The sequence below is a fragment of the Sander vitreus genome, chromosome 18 (assembly GCF_031162955.1).
Source record: "Sander vitreus isolate 19-12246 chromosome 18, sanVit1, whole genome shotgun sequence".
NCBI classification, from domain to species: Eukaryota; Metazoa; Chordata; class Actinopteri; order Perciformes; family Percidae; genus Sander; species Sander vitreus.
In genome coordinates, this window is record NC_135872.1 from 21,079,638 (window position 1) to 21,093,310 (window position 13,673).

The 13,673-nt window shown below is 40.7% G+C and overlaps 1 protein-coding gene across 6 annotated transcripts in view; it reads right to left on the reverse strand.

Annotated features, from left to right (window-relative positions):
- Window positions 1-13,673, reverse strand: part of cep128 (centrosomal protein 128) — a 72,187-nt gene that overhangs the window by 2,922 nt on the left and 55,592 nt on the right. For 5 of the 6 annotated variants that reach the window (XM_078274830.1, XM_078274833.1, XM_078274831.1 and 2 more), the window contains 4 exons: window positions 6,843-6,892; window positions 5,708-5,731; window positions 3,152-3,229; window positions 2,380-2,493 (listed from right to left, as the gene is read on the reverse strand). In XM_078274830.1, the coding sequence (XP_078130956.1) occupies window positions 2,380-2,493; window positions 3,152-3,229; window positions 5,708-5,731; window positions 6,843-6,892 (266 nt within the window). Of the gene's footprint in view, window positions 1-2,379; window positions 2,494-3,151; window positions 3,230-3,636; window positions 3,675-5,707; window positions 5,732-6,842; window positions 6,893-13,673 lie in introns of those variants that run through there. The other variant, XM_078274834.1, reaches the window with a different exon arrangement.

Here is a 13,673-nt window from a genome sequence, read left to right on the forward strand (position 1 = left end):
TTTTAGTTACTTTGTTTTCTTAGTTATTTTTGATAAATAAATCTTAACAAAAACACGGTGTAGAGCTCTCTACTACTCTATTATCTAGGCAAATACAAGTATCAGATTGGAACTTGCTGAGAGAGAGAGAGCAATAATGGTAAATAACTTAATTCAGTATATAAACTACACTCATTATCAGTAACACTGGCATATGCCATCTTGAGTTGCCTGATGGCATTGAACTCATGACGTGACGATGCAAAGATTCAACAAATTGAATGAGCAAACAGTAGTGATAGATGGAACAAATGTCTGTGCCAAAATTGAATAACAATCCATCCAGTAATGGGAGTTATTATATCTGTCTGGTAGTCCAAAGTGTGAGTGACAGACCAATTGAGAATATAGCTGCATCCCCAAATTTCACAATGTAAACTTAACAAGTTTAACAAGAAGTGTGAACAGCTCTGTATAACGAGGTCTTACGGTACTACACTTTACACAGCACAGACTCCACAAAATAAATTCAAAGCCCCTTAAAATAAGTTGTGGGCCAGATTTGGCTGCCCACAAAATGCTTGTTTGAACATCCCAAGAGCTCTACAGAATGCTAAAATATTCTGTTGGGTAAGAGAGTGTGATTTGAGTCCCTCTACACTATGCACTGCGCGCACCTGTATGTGATAAAAGCTTCTTTTACAGACATTTATTTGCCAGTAAATATGCGGGCACAAGTGTCCCCGCCTGAACAGATCTCTTAATATATTCTGTTGCAAGGCCTGCCAAATCACTGGGGTCTCTTGAAATTTGACACATATTACAGTTTTCTTTTATCCTGTGTTTATAGACCATTAACATTACAGATGTCCTGTGATGGCAGGACAAGCACTGAGCCAAAACTAAATCCTGTCTGAATAGAACTTTGGAAGCCACTTTTGTCACCTATTTTTAATTTATTCTTAGTCTTATGCCAAATGTCCTTGTTAGTTTTAGTCGTTCACATATCTTTTTTTGTTAGTCAAGTTTTAGTCAACTAAAAGTCTCTATATTTTAGTCTACGACCAATGACCGCTGGATGGGAAAAGGGTATTTTACAATAACTTTAAATGCAGCACGAGGCTGGCGAGGCGAGTTTCAAGTGAACGCAACATCTGTGCTGTTTTTCAGACAACAGCAGAGGAATCCTCTACAGTGAAATAGAGACAAACTTTTACACCGTTTAGCTGACAGCATTTTAACTGTGTTTACTCCAGCTGCTAGCTAACGGTAGGCTAACGTTACCTGCTGCCAAGTGTAGTGTTAACTAGCGTGACATGCGGTGATGTTTCGGTTGCCTCTGACGTCCGTTTAGGAGCATCATAGAGAAGCGCAGGCATTTAAGTGGCACGGAAATCTGCGTTGCTATTCGGTCCGGTAGATAACGGTCAGTGCCGTATTAGCACCGGGTCTCGGTACCCAACCCTAGTAACAGCTGAATATTCCATCTCATGATGAAAAAGTAGAGTTGATTGTAGATGAAAATGAAGAGAGATTTTAATCTTAGTTTTTGTTTTATGCAAAACATTTTACACTCGTCTTTTTCGTCAACAATAATGCATGTTAATTTAGTCTTAATCAGCGTTTTTGGACATGGGTGCAGTCTCGTCATCGTCTCGTCTTAGTCGTGGAAAAAAAGGTCGTTGACGAACATATTTAGTCTCGTCTCATCTGACGAAATTATACTACAATCAGGTTAAAGGCTGTTTGTTGTTGTTGGCTTTGCTGGCTCTGATCAAGATGGAACTCTGGTAAGGACATTCCATCCATCCTTTTTCCTTCAACAAACCCCGTGCGGGCAGCAGCTATTAAGCTAATGCAATCGCCACTTATCACTCAACACAGGACTCATTTGGCAAACCAACGGCAGATTAAAACCACTTAAAAAGTGACTGACTGTTTAGGGGAGGTTGCAAACTGCTGATGGCAATCAGCTGTCAACAATGATGACTTGATGGCTTCCTTGACTGCTTTATAGCACAGAAGATGACTGTATCAATTGACAGGGACTGTTAAAAACAATTCCGGTTTTGTTGGAGTGTACATTTGTGACATAAGCTTGAGCTTGTCCCACTCGGTCCATCCGTGATGCATTACAAGCATGTGGAATTATTCATACAAATTAGGTGCGGTGCACACATTGGCACTGGTGTGGGCGAGCTAGACTCATAAATGACTCTCAAAGTCAGGCTATCCTTATCCAAACGGCTGCTGTTTGAACAAAGCACTGCAATTAGTGACTGAAATAGAAAAGGTGTGGGTTGTTGTTTTGGAGTACAGGCTCTCGTAAGGCGTTATAAAGCTCATTTTTCTACAGTACGTGTGTGTGTGTGTGTGTGTGTGTGTGTGTGTGTGTCATACTCTGTACTCCTGGATTCTGCGTTTGGAATCGTCCAGCTGGTGCTGTAGGTCCCAGACGATCTCTTTGTATTTGGTGTAGCGCTGCTCTAACATCTCCCTCTGCCGCTGGGACTCCTATTAGCATGAAATGGAGGCTTTGTGTTAAACTGTCTTTAAGCAGGCCGAAAGGGCAAAAGCCTGAGCATCCAAATAGTCTTCAGTCTTGTATATAGCAGAACAACACTGAAATAAATGCTCAGTATTGATTAAGTGGATACATCATGCGTGTGCACGTGTCTTAATGTTTTCATGTTTGACTGCACCCAAGGTTTGTTAAAGATGCAGTAGGTAAGACTTATACAACTAACTTTCTGTCATATTTGCTGAAACTGACCCTATGTTCCAGTAGAACTACATGAAGCAGGTCATTAAAAAAAATAAAAATAAATTCGGCTCCTCTGGCACCACCTACAGCCTGTAGTGCGATTTGCAAAAATCCACCGCTCCCTGTTCAGATGCACCAATCAGGGCCAGGAGGGGTGTCTAACTGCGTGTCAATCACTGCTCATGCACACACAATCATTCTCCCTTGTGGGGGGAGGGGCTTAGGAGACCGTTTTGGGCTTTAGCGGAAAGGGGGGGTTCTTGTTAAACTTGCTAAAAAATGTTTAGCTAAGTCCTGGATCTTCACAATCCTACCTACAGCACCTTTTAAGTGAAAGAAAATAAAGAACATCTTAACCACTCTATTTTTGTATGAAGAAAATGTATCTAGGCTTTAAGTTGGGCCCACCTCCAAATCTTTGAAGTTGTCCATCAGACATTGTTTCTCTGGAATTGACTCCAAGTGGTCCAGGGCAACTCTCGTGTTCTGGGAAACACAAACACACACACACTTACTTTACATCGCAGTATTAGTTTGGTGGTTTGTTTGACATTCATATTTAGCCATTTCAATCTGCCACAACTACAAACTTGACTAACTGTAAAAAGAATTTAATGAGAAATTAATACAATATATACAATATCCAAAATAATGCATCTGGAAGTGATTCAATGAATGAAAAGTAAAATCTAAGATTGATAAGCAGTAGGATGGTCTTCTGTTATCATTTTAAATTCAAAGAAATCAAATAAAAGACTCCGTAAATAATTAATTGCCATGTAAGAGGCAAGCAGAAAACATTACAATGCAACAACTAAATAGCAAATGGAGAATTATCCACAGCTAAATACTGGGGCTGCATCCCAATTCCCTTAATCGCCGCCCCCCCTTACGTGTCTTTTTCCTGTTCCTCAGCACGTCTCGCTTAAGACTGAGGAAAAGATGAAAGAGAGAGGAGCGAGGAAGGAATAATCAATGAAACACACATTTAGTGAAATTAGACGGTAAACCCAGTCGAAGGGTCACCTGAGGCGATGATTACTGATGACAGCTGCACAGCTGGATCAGCTGTCCGTGGGCTTTAACTGCTCTGTGGCGGCTACTGATGCCTTTTTATTTGCAGAGCTAATGGGATGTGCTACCCAAATAACAAGGGTGCACAACTGATACTATTAGCACTGTTATGTTTTATTTATGTCCTCCTACGTGAAAAAACTAAATGAAATATCATATATTGTCCCTTTAAAATACACTGTATAAGCATACACACACATACAGTATGCACAACAAACCTGTATGTATACTGTGTATGGATCCAAGTCCATTTGTAAATATATTACATATACATTACTCATGCTCAGTCTCAATCTACAATGTTATTTCAAAAAATGTCACTGACTTTGAATTGCCGAGGTCGATACAACAGGTTGCCAAGATAACATGATTGTCTAAAAAAATAAATCAATTTCAATATAAATATTTAACAAGCTCCAGCACAAAGCACAGTCCCTCGGTCTCTTTTCTCCGTGAAATGAAGCTGCCTTAAGTGTGGTCGCAAATTTCGAGATAAAAAAAACAAAAAAAACGCTTTGACGGAAAACAATAATTGTGAAATATAAAGTCTACTTGGGCTACATTGGGTGGTTAAAGTACACAACAGGACGTTACACAATGGACCATTTAAATGACACTCCCAAACTGCCGGAGCACCTGAGTCTGTGAATGCAGCATTAACCACTTGGCTACCGGACCAGAAAGATGAAATACTTAGTGGAATAGTATCTCCACAGCTGTGTGTTAGCGCTGGAGTAAGGTCTGGCTACACTGCTTATCTATTCTGGGATAGGGAGAAAAGAAACGCTCTGGCTTGTTTGTATTTCTTTAAACCATTCACAGCCCTGCATGCAGCAACAGTGCCCTTGCAAAATAGATAGTGGAGATTTATCCCAGCAATGTAGCTCCGTTGAGACTGACTAGTGGAGTATTAACCCCTCTAACAACAGCTCTGGGAAATACTGGTGCTTGCTTCCTGCTCTTTTAAAAATTGTATTTCTAGGAATGCGGTCTATACATTTCCCAGTCAAACCTACATGGTAACAGACATGATATCACACTGCCTGGTCAATTCAAAAGGTAATTGAGTACTTTTGTCACAACAGACGCTTTGATTAAGTAACTACTCCAGCCGCACTCCATTCTATTCATCCGTCCACTGTATGTTTCAGTAGTGTTCCCATTCAGATGGAGCACTTAAGCGTCAAAAGAACCGGCTGTTACATGGCGTCACGCTGATTGCTACACTGAGTGGCACACTGACATCCAAGTGAGACTCGCTGGTTGATCCCCACCACCCGGCCTGAGTGGAGCATGGGTCAATGCATCCTGCTGCTGTGTAGTGGCGGTAAGCAGAAATGATTTGACTGATCTAAGGTATTTGCTCTTCTACAGCTAAGTGAAGGCTGAAGTGGCCAAGCATGCCACATAATTGTGATGGATGGACAGGGTGCGTTAGACAGCTTCATTTGTTTATTTTTCCGAGAGTAAAAAAAACAAAAGAGCTTGGGTCAATGTAGTCGTTCGTTGGTGCTCCGTAATTTCGGGGCTGACATCTAATAGCTGATTAAGGACGTTAGTGGTGAACGTTAACAGCTTAGATGGTGAGGTCAATACTGTATTGTCAGTACAGCTCGGTTCTTAACCCCATCAGCAAGACTTATGATGATTAACAGAGCTCTGAGCCTTGACTAAAGTAATCATTTCTAACCCTATGTTAGCCGGAATGGGTTGTTAAACAAACATAGCCTTAGGTGAACCTGCCTACGCAGCTGCATTGAATCATGTTGAAAGTCAAAATGACTTCTAATTTAACAAGTCCAGGGCATTTAATATCTCCCAAGTTTTCTAAACCTGAATATACATACCCCTTTTTTTTTCATTACTCTGATTAAAGAAATTAACCCTTACCATCTCCAAATCCAATACACGGTCCTGTAAAGACACACAAACACAGCGACTTTACTTTATATGCACATAACAAGTAAGAGCCAATAACAAAATAAGGTTTAAACTAACACAGTGAGCCAGACGGGGAGTCGGGGTAACTGCTCAAAATGGTAGATTAGCAGAGAGAAACCCTGTGGGAGAATACTGACAGAAGAGAGAAATAGTATTCCAACAAATGGGTAACAAGGGAAGGAAATGCACAGGGCTAGGGAGAGTTTGTAGCACACAACAGGCTTTTTATCACACACGCTGACACACAACAACACTGCTCTCACTGCTCATCCAGCTCCTGACTGATGTTCCCTCTCTAACGATGCATAAGTGATGCTATGCCTCTTATATGCCACTCAAACACACACCTGCTCTTACCCCCCCAGCCAGCTGCCTCTCCCTCTCTGCCTGTAATGTGAGTACTTTCTTTTCCTCAGCCCACCCTCAGACTTTTCCCCCTTCCCCTCGCTCGTCTACGTCCCTCACTCTATATCTCTCTCTCCTCATCCTTCATAATTAAAAGCTCGGCTGGGTGTGAGAGGGCTGATTAATTGCATGCGAGCTCTGGCAGGTGCCATCATGCAGCCACAGATGGGACCCCGGAATCAAAACACACGCATGCACACGTGTGTTACGCTGTTTATTGGTGAGCAAAGGGTCAGTGAGGCACTGGGGTCCAGTCCGATCCAGACTAGGTGAGTTGGTAGCCTGCCAAGTGTAGATGCTGCGGTATTGAAAGACCGAGCCAAGGCCTCTGGTGGCTTTTAAACTCCAAGGCCTCATGTCTGCAGTAATTAGCTACTTGTCCAAGCCAGGCTGCAAGCGGTGTGTCAGGCCCACAGCTGTGTACTTGTGTTTGTAGCGCTGCATCACAGAACTCAAGACGACTAAAGCCCAGCAGTTACTCAAAAACACCCCAACAGATATGAAAAAAACACAAAACAATTAGAAGGCAGTGTGGTGTATAAATAAAAACACTACCAGCTGTCTCGTTTTGGCAGCGTAGTTGAAATTAGGCCAGCTGGATAGTAAAAATCTGTTTAGGATGGAGATTTAGAGACATAAATGAACAGACAGAGGATTATTAAAGACATAAAATGGTAACCTGAAAGCTGCTCATTTCTTCCTCCTTCTTGCGACTCCTCTCCAACAGCTCTGAAAGACACATTGCCGTTGATGAGTTGAGATAACACTAGATTCCATGATCCAGTGTCAAAGTATTGATACTGGAGTCAATCAAGGCATATGTTGACTTTATTCACCTTTTGCAGCAAGTGTAGTATATTTTTTTTATTCATATTTTCACTATCATGCTAAAATGAAAACCATTAAAGGAAAACTGTAATCCAGGATTTAATAACACTTTATTTTTCAGGTTTTGTATTTCCTAATCATTTCCTATGACTATACCTATGTAATTTGGTACCAACTATTGGCAACATCGAAGTCAAGGTTTTAGAATGTTTATTTTAATTGGTTTAGAAGTCCAACTTTAAACTCAACCATTTATCATCGCAAACTTTATTCTTCATATATGCTGAATTGTATGCTTGCCTGTAGACAAGGAACTGACCCTTTATAGCAAATGGTTGTCCAGTTAAATTTACATTTACTCAAGTAATTGGAGGTGCTTGTACTTAGGGCTGGGCGATATGGAGAAACTCAGATATCGCCATATTCTTGTCCTAATACCTCGATGTCGATATTGTGGCGATATTCTAGGGTTGACAATTGGTGCTTTTAACAAAATATCTTCACACTTCGATTTTAGATAAATAATCTTCAGTAATGTAGATATAATGACTAAGTGGGTAAAGGCAAAAATAATAGAAGAGCTAGAACAGTCTGGTAACAGAAAATGACATCACTTTACTGTAATGCAAAAGACAACACTTTTTTCACAAGCCATTTACGATATTACGATATCCAAAATCAAAGACTATATCTAGTCTCATATCACGATATCAATATAATAGATATATTTTCCAGCCCTACTTGTACTTTACTCAAGTCTTTTTTCTTTCAAGACACTTTCTACTTCTACTCCACTACATTCATCTGACAGCTTTAGTTGCTTTACAAATCAAGATTTTTGCACACAAAACATATGTAGTTTGTAAAAACGGTTTTATTATAAATTAAACTACCCAACAATATATAGACCTACTGTCCAGCTGAAATGATTAGCTGATTAAACAATGTGCATCATATGGATGGGTGCACTGCATATGGTTAACTGTACAAGGGTAAAAGGCTTTCATCAACATCTACAACACAGCCTTTATGATGCATTGCTTGCTGACATAAGAGATATAATCAGGGTGGTATTTCAGAAAGCAGGTTTAGTGAAAACTGAGTTTGTTAACCCTGAGATGAGGGAAACTTAACCTCAGAGTCAGTTACTATGGTAACTGAGTCTGTGAACCTAACCTGGTCGGGAGCAGGTTTTCTTCAATAAACTTGAGTTTCTCTCAGTCTCCTCCCTCTGACACAGCGCTCTCTCATTTCCTCAGTCATTCAGTCTGCATCAGGCGCATTTTAGCTCAGTTTTTTATCGGCATGAATACAAAATAATTATGTTGGTTCGTTAACCATGTTAGGCAGACTATAAAACGTTTTATTTCTCAAAACATGGCATTTCCTTTTGTCGACGATCCCGTTGATGCAGAAGCTGTTTTACTTCTACGACTGTTCTATGTCGGGAGATGATATTGAAACCCCAACATTTAAATTTTAGATAACTTCCTATTTGAGTTTTTCTTCCCAGTCTATCAGTTATGTAGCCTAGCCTACATAACCTTATCCGTCCTCATATCACTAACGTCACCCATCTATGCTTTTACATCCCAGCAGATGATTTGTGTCGCATTACGCTTTTTTGCAAACAGCATTTGTTTTTACAAAATTGGTGATGCGGAGCATATTAGTAAAGCCGCTGTAGCAAAGCGCCGTCAGAAGAGTGTGACTCGCTCTAAAACGTGTTTTAAACGTTTTTAAAAGGAGTTCCACAGTATTGCAGGTGAATGATGTAAACTCTTTGAAATAAAAGATTATGCAATATAATTCTGTTAATGATGGTGCTGCAGCCTCAGAATGGGACTAGTAGGCCTAGGACTTTTTTCGTCCGCAGTGTTGCACCTAAATTAAATAGATTATAGGTTCCATACCATTTCACCAGTAATATTAGGCTATACATATGATTAAATATCATATACACTATATTGGAATATACGCATTTACTTTAGCAATTTTCTCCCACGCAAATTCTCTCTTTTGCAGAAGCCGCTGTTTGTTTTTTTTAACTCGCTGTATATGCGCATGAGTATTTCCGCCGAGCCGTTTCTTTGTGGTTGTTGCCATGGTGAATTGTAGAATCATGGCTCCATTCATGCTGCCTTTTTATTGTGGTGGTGAACCTACTCTGAGTTGATTGAACCAACTCATATCAGCTGCTCTGAAACCAAAAACTCAGTTTCCCATCTCAGGGTGAATCAACTCAGACATCAGGGTTAGACTCAGAGACCTGAAATACCACCCAGGTCATCACAAAATGTCTTTTGTCAACACATTTAAATAATTTAAGAAAACAAACCTGAAAAGTAGCCATTTAAATAAAGTGCTTGATTTGTAAATTAAGACTGCCAGGCTTCCAGCACCAGCACTGTGCTAGTGGGGGAGGGGCAGTGCATGGTCTGCACGTGAACTGCAGCGTCTCCAGCTACACAGAGCTGCCTGTGGACGCATGTCTGTAAATAATGGTCGGGAAAAAAAAAAAAAAAAAATCGGCGAACGCAAACATCGGCCCGATATATTTACCGGCCGATAAAATCGGTCTATCACTACCCCGTAGTGTGTAGGAAATGCTTTGGGATCAGGATCAAATATTCAATATTAAATGACTCAGATCAGGGGCAGAACATCTTAAGTGGGACATCCCAGAATTATCGGTTTTACCAATTTCAATCAATGAGGTATGAAAAAAGTAGATTAAAGTCATTAAACCTCCCAGCACACCACAGAAAAACAAATAACAGTGGTTTGGTTATGTGAAGAATGCTCCTCATCCCAATATGCTGGACTGTTTGCGGCTAATGGATTATTTATGCTCAAAAGCACATTGAGGAAAGAAAAATTTGAAAATTGTTTTTAATTACAATCCCTGGTTGTTTATTTAATGAGGCGTTAAATCAAATTAGATCTCTGATTTCTTTTAGCAATAGGGTCTTATTTAGCAAATGCCACAAAATTTACCCAAGTTTACTCTGCTTGGCATTATGCCGAGAAGAGTAAGCTTTCTGCCCACTGTTTTAATACAATGGTGGCAATACATTATGGGAATAATAAAAAAGAAAATGTTCAAAAATCATCAATTATTATGAAATCTAATCAAAGTATTATTCTTCCAATAATACATATTGTGCCAATTTTTTAAATTGGGGCATTTTTAGGCCTTTATTGACAGGACAGCTGAAAGGGAGAGAGAGGGGTGAATGACATGCAGCAAAGGGCCACAGGTCAAAGTCGAACCCGGGCCCGCTGCGTCAAGGAGTACCTCTATATATGGGTGCCCGCTCTACAAACTGAGCTATCTGGGCGCCCATATTGTGCCAATTTATGTGTTGATCTTGGATTAGTGTATTGTTAAGATTAACTGCTTCCAACATGACTCAGCCAATAAGAACTGAGAATCAGAAACAATTCGTTCATAATGCGAGAAGCTCTCTAATAACACATACACAGTAACATACTGATGTCACTTTGCTGAAAGTATACAGTAACTGTCTTTATAAATGTGTCTGCAAACATCTTACTGGGATTGCTGCTTTGTATATTTGCCTCTCCCACTGTCTCATTGGCTGTTGCAAAGTTCTAAATCCAATTACCTGGGGTAATGACTGGATCTCCACCTCCTCAAGCATGTGTGTATGTATACAAACATCTGACTACACTGGCAGACACATATTTCTGGCTATGGAACAAATCTCCAGTGTCTCCAACCTCTGGTCTTAGCTAGCCTGTTTAAATCTGGGCAGTGGGCAGGAGAGAGGTGGTAGTGGCAGGCGTTCTCTTCGCTGACTCACACCCAGTTACATCTCATCCAAAACCTGCACTAGGTCCATACAGTATATACCTAGGGCTGGGCACCAAACGTTGATACTTTTATGGCACCGGAAAAAAATACCAGGATCCCATTAGTATCGAAAAAACACACACGCGGATGGAGTAAACTCGAGTAAACTACGTCGGCTCTGCAGTTTTGTTGAAGTCACAGCAATGCCGATAAAGTGGTTTCAAGTGTGGTTACAGTTTTTCAAAACTTCATGCAGACAGCGTTTGCTGCGATATGATATTAACGGAGAGGCGAAAGCGGTCACAGTGCTGTTGACGTTAACACTTCCTCTGAGACAAGCAGGCACAACAGTGGTTTCTATGCCCTGATGACTGACTGACAGGCTGAGGTTGTAAGGAAAGGCAACTTTACTTCTACAGCACCTTTCAGCAACAAGGCCATTCAATTACATTCCTTTGCTCTTAAGTTAGTTCTCCATTAGTTAAATGTTGACAACAGGGCAGTCACTAAGTCACTTTATTGTTAAAGGTTTGTCATTGTGCAGTTGGCACTAAAAAGTCTTTGTTGTTTACATTCCTTTGCATTTTGGTTAGTTCAATATTATCCTGTACACAATGTCATGTGTTTATTTATTTAGTTATTTATTATTTATAATAATATGTTCATGTTGTGGCAAAAAGGTTTCTCTTTTTTTGTTAATTTTTAAAGTTCGGATTGATACCAATCCTGAGTGTCTGACTGGCGCACCGCTATCCAAAAGCACAACCAGTGTTATTAATGTTACCAGAATTTTTTTTAATTTTGATAACTGTTTTGATTCACAATTAAGGTGGAAAAGTTTTGTGTTTAATGTATTTTTGTTGATGTTGAAATGGATTTTAAAACATATGGTATCTACAAAAGTATCGTTAAGGAACCAGCATCAAAACTGAGGTATCGAAATTGGCTCGATTGGCAGATCGAAAGATTTTGAACGATGCCCATCTACACATGTAGTGCAGACTTGTTTTAGAGGGAAAAAAGGCCACTGGGCTTCTCTGAAGAAAAATACACAGATGTGACCGGGTTGGTTCAGTGGGTAGAGCAGGCGCACATATACTTGGAGGTTTATGCCTCGACACAGGCCCAGGGTTCGAATCCAACCTGTGACTCTCTCTCTCTCTCTCTCCCTCTCTCTCTCCCCCTCTCTCTCTCCCCCTCTCTCTCCCCCCCCTTCCTAGCGGTCCTATTGAATAAAGGTGTAAAAGCCCAAAAAAATAATCTTAAAATAAAAAATATACACAGACTGCAACCACAATCTGACAGTAATAAATTCACTGTGAGACAGTTACTGTATACCACACAAGGGTTCTGCAGAGTGCTGGCATTATCACTTAATCTACTGAGATGAGCAGACAAGGAGGTATAAGGAAAATAAATCTCATGAGAATTAAACTTCCTGTTCGATATCATTTGGCAGAGATGGCAAGATTTTATTTTTTTTAATCCTCCATGTCCTCCTTGATTTGACGGAATAAACGCTACTATAGCAACTGCGTGAAGGAGGGGTGGGGGTGGTGCGTGATCACCGAAGGCTTGTGTCAAGTGGACGCGCCGACAGTGTTGTCATTACTCAGAATTCCTCATGGGGGCGACAGAAACTACGCACTATAGCTTTAAGAGCTGAAAATCCAACTTGCTTCTGCAACTAGCAAGTACAATTTTAAGCTCTTTTTTATCTGATAAAGTTCATGGCTCTCTGCTGGACTGATGGGTTAAATCGGCCGTCCAACTCACAGAGTATGCAAGGCAGACACACCTCGCAGGTTAATGCACCTCGTAACGCGTAAAGTACGTACGAGCCTCCCGGACAAGTGAACTGTAGTCTCCCTTTACCAGACCTTCCTCCACAGCGCTGCGGAGGAGGGTCTGGCTGGTCCACACAGCATTCTGGGATGGGAGAAAAAAACGTTCTCTGGTTTATTGGCATTTCTTTAAACCGATCACAATTGTCATGGGCGGCGTTAAGTGCTGTACGGAGCCCCGGTGCCTCTGCAAAATAGTCTCGGGAAGGAACTTGTTTTGGTGGAACATGTGTACGTTCAAAAGTTATTTTAGTCGTGCAACAGAAAACTCAGATTGGACAGATAGTCTAGCTAGCTGTCTGGATTTACCCTGCAGAGATCTGAGGAGTTGTTAACCATAGTCCTCATAAATCCACCGGAGTTTAGAATTACAACACAAAGAAAGCAGAAGGTAATGGACATCCGACCAAAAAGAGTGATATCAGGTGGAATTTCTGGCGACACCAGAGCAATCCCAGAAGTGGAACGTTGTGTATATAGACTAAATGTTACTATATTTTTATAGTAACATGTATTATTTGGTGACACAATACTAGTCACATGAAGAGGGACAGCGAGTGTGATCACTGACAATGACTTTTGCTTTGCAAAACAAGGGAATTACTGAGCAACCATATTTCTGAGAAGCCATACTTAAAGCACAGCTGATAAAATCTTAATTTGCACGCCTTCAATTTAAATAACCAGATCTTGTAGCTGTTGTGGCACACACTCCTAGGTCTAATTACTAAAAAGAGTGTATCAGTGCTTCTGCCTGCTGTGGAGACAGACTGGGTCTAAAGCCAGAGTGAACTGTTTCTAAAGGGGGTTCCAGAAATGAGGCTGTACCATCAGATGGCTGATCTGAATGCTACAATGCTACCACCACTACAGCCAAAACACAGAATGAAATGATGGACAGTTTGTCTCCGTGCACAGTCTTGCATCTCCCTGCCCATGTCTAACTACCCCTCTCTCTATGGTCTCACTGTGTGTTAACTCACTCTCTCTCTGTTAATGGAACACAAATTAGACATTTCCC